At 32.7% G+C, this 15,589-nt stretch overlaps 1 protein-coding gene across 1 annotated transcript in view; it reads left to right on the forward strand.

The window, feature by feature from the left end:
• LOC108912757 overlaps positions 1–14,851 on the forward strand; it is a 25,563-nt gene extending 10,712 nt beyond the window's left edge. The window contains exons 2-7 of the mRNA XM_018718136.2: positions 6,796–6,893; positions 13,346–13,647; positions 13,708–13,866; positions 13,945–14,104; positions 14,286–14,578; positions 14,665–14,851. Coding sequence (XP_018573652.1) covers positions 6,828–6,893; positions 13,346–13,647; positions 13,708–13,866; positions 13,945–14,104; positions 14,286–14,578; positions 14,665–14,803 — 1,119 coding nt within the window. The 5' untranslated portion in view covers positions 6,796–6,827 and the 3' untranslated portion in view covers positions 14,804–14,851. The remainder of the gene's footprint in view (positions 1–6,795; positions 6,894–13,345; positions 13,648–13,707; positions 13,867–13,944; positions 14,105–14,285; positions 14,579–14,664) is intronic.
• Positions 14,852–15,589: the final 738 nt, after the last annotated feature.

Here is a 15,589-nt window from a genome sequence, read left to right on the forward strand (position 1 = left end):
TATCTACCTATAATTTAAAAAGTACATACCTTGGTTGCTAAATATTTATCATCAGGTGCTTTATTCAGGAATTCGTCAAATTCTTTTTTAGACAAAACTTTCGACTTTTTTGGTTTATAATTTTCACCTTGTCGTTTCAAAAATGTAATTAATTTTGAATATTTCTCAATATTTACATTATGTTTAATTTAGATTTTACCATTGAATATTGCGCCCATAAAGTTGAACTTTTCAGTGTTCTGGATAATCTTGTAAAATATGCTATCATCACATTTTCTGAATAAATATGTGCATTATTTTCTTTTGCCCAATTTATGAATTTATCATAAGCATTTTCATAAATTTTTCTCGACTTTGTTGGTATAAGTGTTGCCACTGATGTATTTGCAATTTCCAGTAATTCTGGTGGTGTGCACTGCATTTCTTCAGACATTTTAAAAACGACCCGACGCGACATCAAATTTCAACTGACACTTAATGAAACGTCAAAGCTTCTTGAATCTTTAATTCGTTGCTAGGATACTTACCTACACATTGTTACATTTTTTTACTAGTTAAAAAATGAAAAATATTTGTAGTAGTTAAACAATAAGCTGCTTCTAAAGGAGGTGTTGCACTATATAATATAAGTATTATTATACGCTTGAAGAAAAAAAAATTTTCACGATTAAATTGTTAATAACTTTTTTCCTGATAAAATCCTTTGTCAGCAAATTAACCTGTTATTGTACTCATCATTTAAAGTATGTATATAAAAAAAATCCCAAAATTTTGGATGATTTTCAAAGAAAAAAAGTCGCAGCGTTTTGAAATTGTCAGGGTTTCCTTAGGGCAGTTTGAGGTTGAAAAGTTAGTCAATATCCTTAATTTATTCATTATTTGCAAAGTTATACCAAATTATTCAAATATCCCTAATTATGCATTTTTTAGCATTTTTCTAACCAACATTTTCACTTCGAAATTTTTTTAATCAAAAACCAATAATTACGATTTGTAGAGAATGCTTTTCAGTTTTCAAAACCCTGCTTGGATTTTCTGTACGCCCTTTATTTCCCGAGTAATTGATTCCCAAAGTCAAAAATGCTTTTTTTTCCTTGATCGATGATAATTCAGCGACATATAATCGTATAAGGCTCCGGAACCGCTCAAATTAAAGATAATTAAATTATCTAAAAGAGCTTTATGATGAAATTACCAAAAAAATTTTTTGAAGTCCATGGGCCTTGTTAAAGAAAAGTACAAATTTGCATTTTTTATGCTAATTCTAAAAAAAAATTTTTAATTCCAGATCCAAAAACTAGACACTTGAAGCTTCAATTACCTTTTTTTATTCTCTCTACGACAATTTCCCTCCAAGTTACAAATTTTTAAAAATCATCCAAAATTTTGGGATTTTTTTAACATCCCTTAATTTCTGTGCCTATTAAGTGTATATTAACCTCATTTCGAATATGTACCTTAAAATGCGAAAAATACTTGCCCAATTGTAAGTTGGTGAAGAAAACCTCTGCACACTCACTGAAAGCACCTTAATTGCGGTTTATCTCGATGTTGACTATGCATTCGTTCATATCTGAACAAAGCTGTACACGTTGGTTTATGCACAAAATATACTTCAGCTCTTATTGTTAGTACGGTACGAAAGATGGGGAAAAAAAACTTTATCGATGTTTAATCACGATGCCGTTAATAGTCTTGTTGATGTATGTCGTCGCGTCTTCAAAAGCATGTCTGGATAACTCACTCGTGTGAAAATGTTTGAGGTTTTGTTGAAGTTACTTGTTGTACAGGGTGGATTTTCCAGAACAGAAATCGTTTGCATTTCTTATTACTTCTAACTGGTGTTTTTCCTTGGTTCCTAGAAACGTAATGTTGGGGGCATTCTTTTAATTATGTAGAGTGGAAAGATTGTCATGACGTGGTTGTAATACACTAATCACGAAAATTAAGGATAGAAAAACATGTCCTCCTCTACCACTGTAAATTGTTATAGTAGTTCCGATAACAGAACTTTATTGGCTTATTCTCTTCTGGAATTATATTTCAACAAATATCGTACAGACTATATTTGCAGGTAGAACAAGAGTTTTGCAACTATAACTAATTTTTTTAGATATAAAATTTGCTATTCTGTACAAATGCTTTTATCTCAAGTATTACTAATTATATTAATCAAGTAAAGAAAACTTTATGTAACCCTAAATATTGCTGGGTAATGATTACGATGTTTTTATAAACCATTAAATATATTAAAAGGATTTATCAACTGTATTTTTTATTCCAATAAATGTATCACAGCTTCCTAGTCTTTTTAAATTAATCTAATTTTTTAAAAACGTTACAAAAAATCATCGCTTGTGGATAATTTATTGTTGATAACAATGTACATGGATTTAGGAAAAATGTATATGTTTGAAATCAATTTCGTTTTTATCAAGTCTTTCAAATGTATTCCCTCCTTGCTGTCAGCTGATTGCGACGTTGCCACATTAATCCTCAAGTCAGACAGAAATGCAATTATTGGTTTCTGTTTCTAATTAATACAGCTGTACTATGTTCAAAACTTACATTATTTTGCATAAAAATAAGATAATACTGTGTACTATCTATGGAAAAGTTTTGTTTCACATTTTCTACATATTTTTTCTCAGTTATGGGCAAAAAAAGAGCCGCACCGTCCATCTTCGCTTCATATAAACCTATGTTAAAATGAACAATTTTCAACAACAATATCTCAAAATCTAGATTAAAAAAAAATTCAAAAAAATATGACGCACTGAGGGAGCACTGGGTAATACGCTATATAAACTTCAAGTACATCTGTGCATTTGAGTAAACCCGATATACCTCCTTAATTTTCATTATTGTATTAAATATTATCAATCCCTATTTGATTTTTATAAGACAAACAAGTATAAATTTGCATCGATAATAACTACCACAATTTTATTCATCTTTTTCGTGATATAATAATTATAATTGTTAATTGTTTCTACTAAGTGGTGTGCGTCAGTCTTAAATCCAATAAATAATTGTCTGTCACGGTTACAGGATACAGTTTTTAATTTTTATTCAGTTGATTGTTAAATATTCTCTGGGGTCACCTTCTGAAACGAAGTCGATGTATCTGAGCCACCCTGTATATAAATTAATTAAACGTAAATAACACGATTTTTAAAAAATTATTAAATATTACCGTTTGTCCTTCGAGTTTTTCTGCAATTTGCATCCTTATCTTATTTTAATTATCGTTCACGTGAATATGCAAAGAAGGAATCGGTAATCCTCGCGTCATTTGTTTGTTTTAGTGCAATGATTGTGTCGGGTTGTTTACTAACGCCGATTGTCAATTAATTACAGTCGGTATGTTAAAGAAATTCGCAATGAAGCTAAGTAAGGTCGTTGTCTGTAGGAGATATGAAATAGAGAGTGTGAAAACAGTGACCGCTGTACAGGTGAAATAGTGCCAAGACCAAGCGGAATTAACTTTACAAAGTCTTATTTGAAATGGCTTCCAGAGCAGTAATAGATCGCCCCCTCCCCACACAGGAATGACAATTTGTATTAGTTTTTTTTAATAACCAGAACGAGTGATTGATTAATCAGCATCATTATGTAAACATAATTTGTTTACAATAATATAAATAATTTTCCATAAATATAAACCAATTATATTCAATTATTCAGATATTTCAAACAAATTAAAAAACAGATGCCCCAACTAGTATTATATTACACCACCAATATCTGTAATATACACAAAATAGTTCAAACCCAAGAGACCCACAATATTATTTCTGAAGGATTTCGATGCTCTGTAGTCAAAATTCGTGACTTGCCGATAAATATCGGAGAAAAGTGGAATTTGAAAACGCCCAAATATGGGTCAAAAAAAAAATATATATATAGTTTACACAAATGAATTCAACACAAAAAATTGATGAATATAGTATAAGTTTGAAATTTCGAGCGTCTCATATGACAAAATGATAATATTAGGTCAGCCCACACCCACCCAGCTACGCTCATGAATTTACACATGATCTTCGATATTTCTCAGAAAATTCACTATTTGGGCGAAAACTGATTTTTTTCACAAATTTTATCGAAATATGTAACCATTTTAGTAGTATTTTTGACCGGTGTGAAGTTAGCAGCTAAAAGATAGCAGCCAAATTACCGAAAACACCCGAACGCCCATGGGCGTACATATCAAACGTATTTACGGAAATAATACAGATAAAAATAATAAACACCCCTTTTCACCCAAATAGTGAATTTTCTGAGAAATATCGAGGTCATGGATAAATTTTACTAATGGCATAGTGTTCAGCGCTTTAAAATACTACAAAAATTATATATTTAGAGACAATTTAGGAAAAAAAACAGTTTTGACCCATATTTAGGCCAGTTTTCATCCAAATAGTGGATTTTCTGAGAAATATCGAGGTCGTGGGTAAATTTTACTAATGGCATAGTGTACAGCGCTTGAAAATACTGCGAAAATGATATACAGTGCTTTCGAAAAGTAACGAATAAATTCATTATTTTTTAAATTGAGAAGATTTCGAAAAAAATCCCCTGGCACGTCGATTTTGTTTTGAAAAAAGGCACTTTTTGACATACGACCCATATTTGTGACGTTATCGTTGTTCGAGATATGACGTCATCAACAATTTTTTTAAATAACAACCCCCAATTTTGACCATGCCATTTGAAAGAGCGTGTCATTCTACATACACAGATCATGAAAAATTATGGTGTTACATAACAAAAATTTCAAGAAAATAATGTTTGAAGATTTTAAAATTTAATTTTCACAATACTGAAAATGATAATGATTATGTAAAAATCGACTAAATGGTGCACCTCCCCATTATGCAACACCTGTCCGTGCTTATTTAGATGAGCTGTTCCCGAATCGTTGGATAGGGAGAAGGGGGCCGATTGAGTGGCCAGCCAGATCGCCTGATTTGACACCCCTAGATTATTTCTTGTGGGGATACTTAAAAAGCAAAGTATACGTTACTAGACCGGTTAATTTAGAAGATTTAAAAGCAAGAATTCGTCACGAGATACATCGTATACCTCCTGAAGTTATTGATAATGTCCAAAAAGAATTTATTAATCGTCTTGGCTACTGTCAGGCAGCCAACGGTGCACAATTTGAACATTTAATTTAGTCGATTTTTACATAATCATTATCATTTTCAGTATTGTGAAAATTAAATTTTAAAATCTTCAAACATTATTTTCTTGAAATTTTTGTTATGTAACACCATAATTTTTCATGATCTGTGTATGTAGAATGACACGCTCTTTCAAATGGCATGGTCAAAATTGGGGGTTGCTATTTAAAAAAATTGTCGATGACGTCATATCTCGAACAACGATGACGTCACAAATATGGGTCGTATGTCAAAAAGTGCCTTTTTTAAAAACAAAATCGACGTGCCAGGGGATTTTTTCGAAAACTTCTCAATTTAAAAAATAATGAATTTATTCGTTACTTTTCGAAAGCACTGTACTTGGACAAAACTTGGGAAAAAATCAGTTTTGGGCGTTTTCAACCAAAAATGACCAAAATTCATCTGTAATTCATCATGAATTTTGTCTAGAAGATCATGTTCAGTGTATTGAATTTCTTGGGAAATAATATGTGGGTCTCTTGGGTGTAGACTTTTTTGAAGTACCTGTGCTATCCAAGATAAAATCTAAAAATTATGTGTTTGAATATAATTAACACAGAAACACATACTTGATATAATGAAATTGACAAACAATGTAATCACGTAAAAAACAACTACTCGTATATCATGTACCTAGTTTTCCGGTATCGAAGAACATTGCTTGACTTGATTTGATAAGATTTTTTTTGTAAACGTATTCTGCTTGCTCTCATACCTTGCTTTCCTTCTATTAAATTTGAAGTCACACTTCCAGTTTTTTAAAATTCACAATAACATCACTCTCACCCGTTTTTACCTCATTCTGCACAAATATTGATTAGTTAAATTCCAACACAGGGGCGGTAACTGTTTACCCGTTACCAATAACGACGACTTTTTGTGACTTGCTACTCCACAACCGACAGCGTTTGGGAAACGTCAAATATTATTTCAATTTTAAATCACATAAAAGATTCTGAAACTCTGAAACTTGAAAAAATTGTGTTAGTAGATCGTTATTTGTCTTTGTATCACGCTATACGTTTGTATTGTTTTAATTTCGACGTAAACAAACATTGATCATCGTAGCCATGGAAACATTTGACATCCGTCAACAGTCGCTAACGTGATTGACACATAATATTGCTCTAACCTACAACATAGATGCGACATATACAGGTTACTTTGTTATAGGCATAATTAGTGACAAAATCAAGGGAGTGACGCGGCAATTAAGCTTGTGCCATTACTACCTCACTTAAGCTTTTTTAAACGGGTATAATAATTTTAAATGTCAACTTTATTTAAACGACGATTAATTTTTCGTTAATTAAAGATGTTACGACATGTTTAAATTTAATTGCCGCTTCATAAAAACGTCGGCAGAAAACGAATTAGCAATAAACTTTATGCTTCCAAACTGCTCCACTTTCGGTACTGATATTTTATTATTGGAAGGATATATGTGTAGATGACTAGAACGAAAATCCAGACAGACAGAAACACCCCATAAGGATGAACCTTGAAAGACGTTCTCATTTACATTCAGATGCTATTTGTACCAACGGTCACATCATTAATCACACTTCTTGACAGCCACTCCACTTAAGTATCTGATATGTTGCAGGCCTCCAGAAATGGTGAGGCGACGTCTCCTCGATGTCGCGACGTCTGCCCTCTTCACAGCGCCGTTTGCCCCCACCCACCGATAGCAGCCACTATCAGGTAAGCCTTTAGCATAGTTGGGTGTGTCCGTCTTGGTTTGAGAATTGCCAACGTTTTGATAAGTTCTTCAGCTGGTTGAAAAGTTTTTAAGTTGAATTCAGTGTTCGAGTCATTTAAACCTTCGACATTTTATTAATTTTCTAATTGATAAAAATTTTGTAAACGACTAATTGAAAAGAACAGTATGTTGTTAAAGATGAAGTTTTTTTATTCATAAATTATAACTGCATTATTTGGAGAATAATTGTAAAATATATACTAGTCACAAAAATTAAAGGATAAAAAGAAAATCTTGAATTTTTAGATGATTTTCAAAAGTCAAAGTATCCCAAAGAAACCCTCAAATATTCAAACCGCTGCGATTCTTCCATTGTGATCCGAATTATTGAAAGTGTCACTTTTGTTAAAATTCATTTGAAGGATAAATTTTACATCTTTTATTCATTTTTCTAAATTGAAAATATTTTTTTGCAAAAATCCCCCATACGTTGTATGTCCCACAGTCCCTTTACCACGTTTACCAATATATCTGAGAAATTACCCCAGTTTCTGATAAAATATCCCAGTATGATGGAAGCAGAAGAAACAGTCTTTGAGATATGGTTGTTAGAGAATAACTTTGTGTCAAATAGTACACCTAAACCTTTAAAAGTGTCACACCTTTATCATAGTTTTATTCAATTTGTAGTTAAATATTGTAGGCGTAAGTTTCCCACGAAGGAAACAACTTTCCACTTATTCAAATTAAGCTCAAGATTATTATTACCTAAACACCAATTATCCTGAACGGTATCTCTATATCATCGAAAAGTAAATGTGGCACTGACAATTTAGCTGAGATATCATTTATAAATAAAAGGAAAAGCAAGGGTCCCAAATTGGATCCTTGGGGAACTCCCGGGTAGATATGTAAGTTTCAGTTTTAACACCACCATATTCTACAAGCTGACATCTATTTAATAAATACGACTCCATTAGTTTTAACAATGAATTTGATAAGCCTATCGATTTGAGGTTTGATAATAAGCGACAATTTTCGAGATATCGACCTGAGGAGTTTGAAAAGGAACACCCCATATACTTGTATTTGATTTTCGCGTTAAATATATTTTAAAAATTGTCAAATATTCACATTAGATATATTTACAAAAGAACTAGCACTGTACTATAGAAACAAATCACACCAACATTTCTATCACAACAGGCAAGAAAAAAAAGGTCAATATATCTGACAAAATGTTGGATTGGTCCCATTTTCTTTGGATTTTTTTAATAATTCAACTTGGATTATGAATTGAATTAATTTTACTTGAGACTTTCAATTAAAAAAAAAATACAGGGTGTTTCAGGAGGACATCCCGTAAATTCACGGGGTGATAGTACGACAAAAAATATAAATTTTTTGTCTTGTGAACTATATGTCTATCTCCTCTTGTTTTCGAGATATAGAGCGACATAATAAAATTTTTTAAATAGAATTTTTACGAAAATTTCCAAACGGTGCGAAATATTTTTATGAAATTTGGTATTCCGGGGTTTTTAAAGATTCCAAATAAGCTGGTCTAATTATTTTTTGGATATTTCATAGAGGGCGCTAGTTACGCTACATTTCTATTATATTTTAGGCTAATTTTTTTGATGTTAGCATAGTACAATTTTGTTTTCTAAAAATAATGTACTCTTGTTAGAACTTCCTAATGTGGACGGTTTTCGAGAAAAAGGCTATTAATTGAACTCTTACAATATTACGGTGTAGAAAATAAATAAGTGACTTTTCTCAAAGCAGGCTTATGTCAAAACTTATTGATGGATCTCTCATAAACAACGTATACATTCTCAGTAATATTTGAAACTCTAATTAACTTTATATCAAAATTTTAGTAACTGTAATTAGTCGTTACTAACTACAGTCACTAACAATCACCAAAATTTCAATATAAAGTTAATTAGAGTTTAAAATATTACTGAGAATGTATTTGTTGTTTATGAGACATCCATCAATAAGTTTTGACATAAGCGTACTTTGAGAAAAGTCACTTATTTTCATCACCGTAATATTGTAAGAGTTCAATTAAAAGCCTTTTTTCTCGAAAACTGTCCACATTAGGAAGTTCTAACAAGAGTACATTATTTTAAGAAAACAAAATTGTACATTAGAAATTGGAGCCCGAATGGTAAAAAACCTAACCTCAAAAAAATTAGAACCTAAAATGTAGTAGGAATGTAGCGTAACTAGCGCCCTCTATGAAATATGCAAAAAATAATTAGACCAGCGTATTTAGCGCCCTTAAAAACCCCGGAATACCAAATTTCATAAAAATATTTCGCACCGTTTGGAAATTTTCGTAAAAATTCTATTTAAAAATTTTTATTTTGTCGCTCTGTTTCTCGAAAACAAGAGGAGATATACATATAGTTCATACGACAAAAAATTCTTATTTTTTTGTCTTACTATCACCCCGTGAATTTACGAGAGGTCTTTTTGAAACACACTGTATAAAAGGCACTGATTGATCTGTGCTACTTTAGAATAAACCGTCACTGTTTGCACATACATATTAACTTTCAAGAAATAGGTTATTCCGGACCTGTACATTTCTCCTTTTGCGTCTTTTGAGTCGAGATCTCTTTGTCGGCTGCATTGAATAGACCCAACCTTGCGCACGTTATCCCGATTCTTATTAAATTTGCCGTACAATGCGCTTAATCGGGCACAATATCGGGATGAAGAACTCGTAACACCTGTGCCGGTAAATATTGAGTTGCAGGGGATGATTTAATTTTCCGGATTACACCAAGCTTTGAAGTCTACCGACTAGGGGGAACATATAAATAACATCCCGCTTATTGAGCAAATCCGTTTGAAGCTAGAAATAATTCGTAGGGCATTCAGAAAGTTGTTACGTAATTGTAGAATTTCACTTAATGAGGTGTTATTTCCTTTTAGTAAACTGTTTATTTATTAAACAAAATATACATACATACATATACAACTGGGGATGCCCAATAACCGGATATGTTAAGTCTGGTATTAAAATATGACAAAAAGAATAAAAAAGAGAAAGGAATTAAATATAGACATACAAATTTATAAATAAAGAAAATAACAAAAAAGTTAACAAGCAGTATGAGGCCGACATGGCTCCTTAAGTAATAACATTTTTTAAAAAACTGAAACCTTTATTTGAGAAGATAGATAGATTCGTTCTGATCTTTCACATAAACAAATAGTAGTTCTACATTGTAGTGAAATTTTCTGCCCCGATTGTAAAAATCCGTCGTGGGACAAAAGTGTCAACCCTTGTCACCTTGATAATGGGCTACGGTCATTTCGAGGCGAAGTAGGGCCTTCGTGTCAGTTAGATCCGGGCAAAAGGTGTTGGTGCGTGTTGATATAATAAAAAAAAGTAGTTCTCGGGTTCTCCTTCAGTTTGTCAAATGCACTGGGTGCGTTTGTACGAGGTTTTAGTTTGATTTTTTCTGTTTAGAGAAGAAAATTATCGTAATTTGTGTTTTTCTTTCCTAATATTTATATGGCTCCACATTTTCCGACATCGCACGCTATTTCCAAGGTAAATATGAATGTTTTTTTTTTTTTTTTTGAATATATTTACGTGCAGATGTTATACAATAGGGATTAGAAAAGGTCAAAAACACTTCATGCTACTGTTTATGAATACCATTTAGTTTTTTTGTTAGTAACGTTGTGAATAAATGGGATAAGTTTCAATTTAGAAAATATTTATCGGCGTAGGTATTCAAAAAAATTCTTATAACAATAGAAGAAGGCCTTGTGCTTCTACCAGCTAATTCCTTTCTTCCTGTATATAATTTGTTATTATTAAACTATAAATAGACCAATTTTGTTATTTAGCCGACCTTAGAACTTGAAAAAAATATTTTCATTTGCATTGAATAAGCTAATTGTCATCTAGAGGTCATTGTTTAAATGACTCAAGCGATGACGATATTAACGAAAATTGTTAAATGAAAATAACGTGAAGATCGTATCTTAAGTATATTTTGAGTCTCATTTTATTTAACATTGGGAATTGCGATAGTTTACATAAAAAACAAACATAGAATACAGACAAATTAGTTTTAAGATGATGATATTCGCGATTCGTAAATATTAATGTTAGAGATATCCTTACTGATACCTGAGATGTAACATTCCCAGATTGCTGAAGAAATATCCTGAAAATATTTAAATTGTTTGTGACAAATTATTTAGATGTCCTTATTTACGAAGCAAAATCTAGATCTGATATTTTAATTTTTTCTGCATTTCGATTCTGTCGTGTGTTAATCAGGACATATTTGTACTCTCTATTCCCATATTCAGACTTAAAATTCGCCGCTCTATCGATTGGTGATATAAAAAATTCGGTGTTCAATATATTTTCAAGCTGGTTTTGGTCTGACCTTCCAAATTAAGGTGAAGGTAAAATCTATGGTCACAATTGAATTTACCATTCAAAATCCTACGAATTTTGCTGGAAGCTTTTCCTCTGCAATTCGATTATGTCGAATTATTTAGAGAAAAATGAGTTTGACCCCCAAATTATCCGCAAGAACAAACCGGAAAAATCTTCTGACACCATTAGTCCAGCTCAAGAAACAAAAGTTATATAGTGCCAATAATTTTTAGCAAAAAGTACCTTATGAACATTTTTCGAAGTCAATATTTATTGAGTTATTGGTGATTGAAAATGTACATTTTTTATTGAAAAAAATACGTTTTTCAGTAGTTTTTCCCGAATAACTCAGAAAATGTATATTTTTTATTGAAAAAATACGTTTTTCAGTAGTTTTTCTCGAATAACTCAGAAAATAGACATTCTATGAAAAAAAAATATCACGAAGAAAATGAAACTTATAGAAAAGGAAAAAGATTTGAGTTTTTTTCATTTATGTAGGTGCAATAGGTGCTGAGATACGGCTGGCTGAAGATAATTTCATGTCCGCCAAAAACTGAATTGGAAGCATTTAACGTAAAATGACTAAATTGTATTTTTCAAAAAAAAATGCACAGAACATTTTTTGAAGTATTTTAAAAAATCTACAATGGACTTGACTTTAAGTCATTAGCATAAAAAGTAACAGAGTTATGATCAAAATAAAACTGTTAATTCGCTTTTTCGGAAAAAAATGTATTTTTCACGAGATTTAAAATTTAAGGTAATCTTTCCACAATTTACATTTTTTATGTGCTAACAATATACTTATACGCGGTTTAGAATGCATATTTTAAAAATAGTATGTTATGATTGAAAAAAAAAATCCAAAAAAATAACTAAAAATAAAACAAATACGAAAAATATCCACGAGTACAAAAGTTTAATTTTTTTTTTCACAGAATATTTTGTTTTTTTTTATTTGTGTAGGATAAAAATTAACAGAGATGTCGCTGCTAGAAGATTGCAGTTGAGGGCGAAGATTATGTTTTTCAAACCCTTTAACCTCAAAAATGACGCATTAAAAAATATTCTATTTTACAGTACTTTTAGTTGTCGACATTTTCCGTAAAATCGTTTTTGAATCGTCTTAATAGCTTTAAAATTAAGGAAGTTATCGTTAAAAAACCAAAAGTACCTTACCGCTTCAATTTTCGGAGCATATCAATATTTTGGTTATCCACAACTTTGGAGCATTCATAGGTATAGGAAAATTTGAAATTATGACTTTCTGCTTGAAAAAAATATTGAGAAATAATTATTTTGAATATTGCGTAAATCGCGAGAAACAGTTATTACAAAAAAAAATTTCTTTTGCATAATTTATTGGGTTATTATGTTTTGTCATTGGGGGTTTTTAAGGGTTAAAAAAATGCGATAAATTGTATTATCAACAGGTAAAACAATTTAATTTATCCTGTTTGTACTATCAAATCATTTGAAACTGTTAAAAACTATATTTTTTAAATATTTTGTTATCTATACTTGACCTTAGTTTGATCTTGAAAATTAAGATTGTCAAATACAAGGTCACCAGCATATTGCTTTCTTGGTATCCTACTTTCTTCACTATAATCCCAGACTTTTGTTGCTTCTGACGCTAAAATATAATGTCAGGTCAAAATAAACTTTAATTGTAACCATTTTTGAAAATTGTAACCTCTTGCACTTCTCTGTGTTTAAGAGTAATTTGTTCAAAACACACTAGAGATTCGTCCTACCAGGGTTTTTGCTGTATCATGATACAGTCTTGTAAAAAATGGGGTACATTTAAATTGTTGGCAGTGTTGTTAATAAGTATACTAAACAACAGTGGACTCGGCATTGATCCTTGTGGAACACCTGATAAAATTAATGTTGATTACAAAAAGAATAACAAAAAAGTAATCGATAGACAAAAAAATCCATAATTCTTTGTGAAAATATATAATTTGTTTGATTTTTATGCATTTTATGTAAGTATTTGTTGTGTAATTTCTTCCATTTTATATCCAGGCTGCTCTCGCTGCTCAAAGAGCCTACCCCCATCAGAACCCTAAATTGGGCCACCACCATCAGGACTACCAGCAGAGATGTCGTGGTCCGTACAGAAACGGGGTGTTGAAGCCGGCCACAACCATTGACATCGGTTTCAGCGATGAAACCACCGATACACAGAGCTACGACTACTACTATCAAGAGAACGGCTTCCAACACAGTCCTTTACGAGAATCGAGGAACACGGATGTTACTTTTTCTGACGACAGCGGTTCCACTAGACTCCCGTACTATGAATTCGACGACGAGTCCAATAAAAGGTATTTAGGGTTCAATTTTGGGCATTGTTTCTCGAAAATACCTTTTTGTCTTTTTCTTAGGTATTCTAGGAACACCTTCTCGGAGAGAAGTTCGACTAGACCCAAAATGGGACCGGATAAGAAGGTTAGGGGTCAAATTGTAATGAGTAAAGACCCAAGGAAAGTGTACCCGAATCAGGAGGGCCAGTGGGACCAGCTGTATCATGAAATACAGACACCGTAAGCACCGCTAAGCTTGCGAAATATTTTTCGTTTAGTTTCGTTTATTGGATTATTTTCAGCTTACTATGTTTCCAGGTGTGATAATGTACCTGCTTCTAGCGCCCCTAGAAGAATACCCACTAGGCTTTCTCACAGGTCGCACAGTACCATGAGTTCGGGTGTCACGAGCGCCATTGTGCACGGGTGCGGGGGTAAATGCCAAACCTTCGAAAACGTCTGCTATTTTTTTCTACAGGTGAGCAAATTCAATTATTTGTAAAAATTATTCAAAATATAGTCATTGATGTAGCTGAGAAAAAGCAAGGGATCTAAATATGTGCCTTGAGGCACACCACCTATTTTCTTCTAAGTTAAAGCAAAATACTTCATTTGTTACTTACAGTTAAAGAAAATTTTCAAAGAACCGCTGTTTTTAGCTCGTTTTTACGATGGGGATCCTCATAGGAGTGTCGCTGTGCATAGCCGGGATCGTCCTGAGGAAATCGGCGGCCCGGAATCTCCAGGTCCTGGTGTACATAGGCGTTCTCCTAGCCCTTGTCAGCGCCCTTTTGCTGGGAATACAATGCAACGCCAGGAACACCGCGAGGAAGAGAAAAAAAGCCATACTGATGGCCAAAAGGGCCCCCATTCAAATGGACACGCTCCACCTGAGGCAAAACCCGCTGCATCAGCAGCCCCTAATGGTCGCCAAGATGGGACCTAGCCAAAGGTGAGTAAGTCGAGAGGATTTAGATCTGGAATTCGAGCCAGCTATTACAGACGTGGTTTGGTGTTATATTCTTTTTTTTTTTTTAGGCCGGTTCAGCAGGTGCCACAAGTGCATGGGAGCCTTTCGCGTCCTCCGCCGCCCAGGCAACACAACCTGGAGGCTCCTCCGATGGTAGAGGAACAGGGGATCCCCTGGTGGCGAAGAAAAGACCTCAATACTCAGTAGAGACAATTTTTTTTAATTATGCCTGTAAATACGAACCAGTTTAACTTTGAACAAGACTGAATGCAGAATTGAGTAAAGCGGCACGAAAGGTAAAATGTCAATTTTTATTAACGTTGTCTTGCCATTACAGCCTTAAAAATTGTAAACGTTTCCTGCTACCTCAAATGTAAGGATTGACGCCTTTTCTAGTCTAGACCTTTATTCTTGCATCGATTCGCAGAAACGTAATATATTTTCGTATAAATTTTCACGGAATTCGACATACTTTCATGGTACTACCGCTTTCTATGTCTAACAATGTATATTGTTATGTATAAAGTGATATATAAGAATATATTTATAAGTAATGTGGTTACTTGATTACAAATCCTTTCAAATTTCCTACAAACCTAGCGCCTGGGTGGGGAAGGGGCGCCGTATTATCATTTCGTAGGCTAGATTTTGAAATTGTCCTAGAAGGATATTTTGGTAGGTTCCAATCGTTACCCCAAAAAAATGCGTTTTGTCCAGTCTTTTGACCTTGTAACTCTCAAAGGGCAAGTGACTGAGTCACTGATGTGGTTGAAAAGAATGAGAGCCCCTAAAGTGTGCCTCGAGGCACCTTAAAATATCAAGGGCCCTGCATATGTGCCTTGGGACACTATAACTCTTTATTGTCTTAGTTTTCAGAAATATTTTACGACATATCTATATTTTCTTCAGTTCGGTGAAAATAATCCTTTAAATTCATTATTCCCTTAAAAATTATGAAAGTAAAATTAATGGTAATGATCTTAATCTCTATTT

The sequence above is a fragment of the Anoplophora glabripennis genome, unplaced genomic scaffold (genome assembly GCF_000390285.2).
Source record: "Anoplophora glabripennis isolate ALB-LARVAE unplaced genomic scaffold, Agla_2.0 scaffold883, whole genome shotgun sequence".
NCBI classification, from domain to species: Eukaryota; Metazoa; Arthropoda; class Insecta; order Coleoptera; family Cerambycidae; genus Anoplophora; species Anoplophora glabripennis.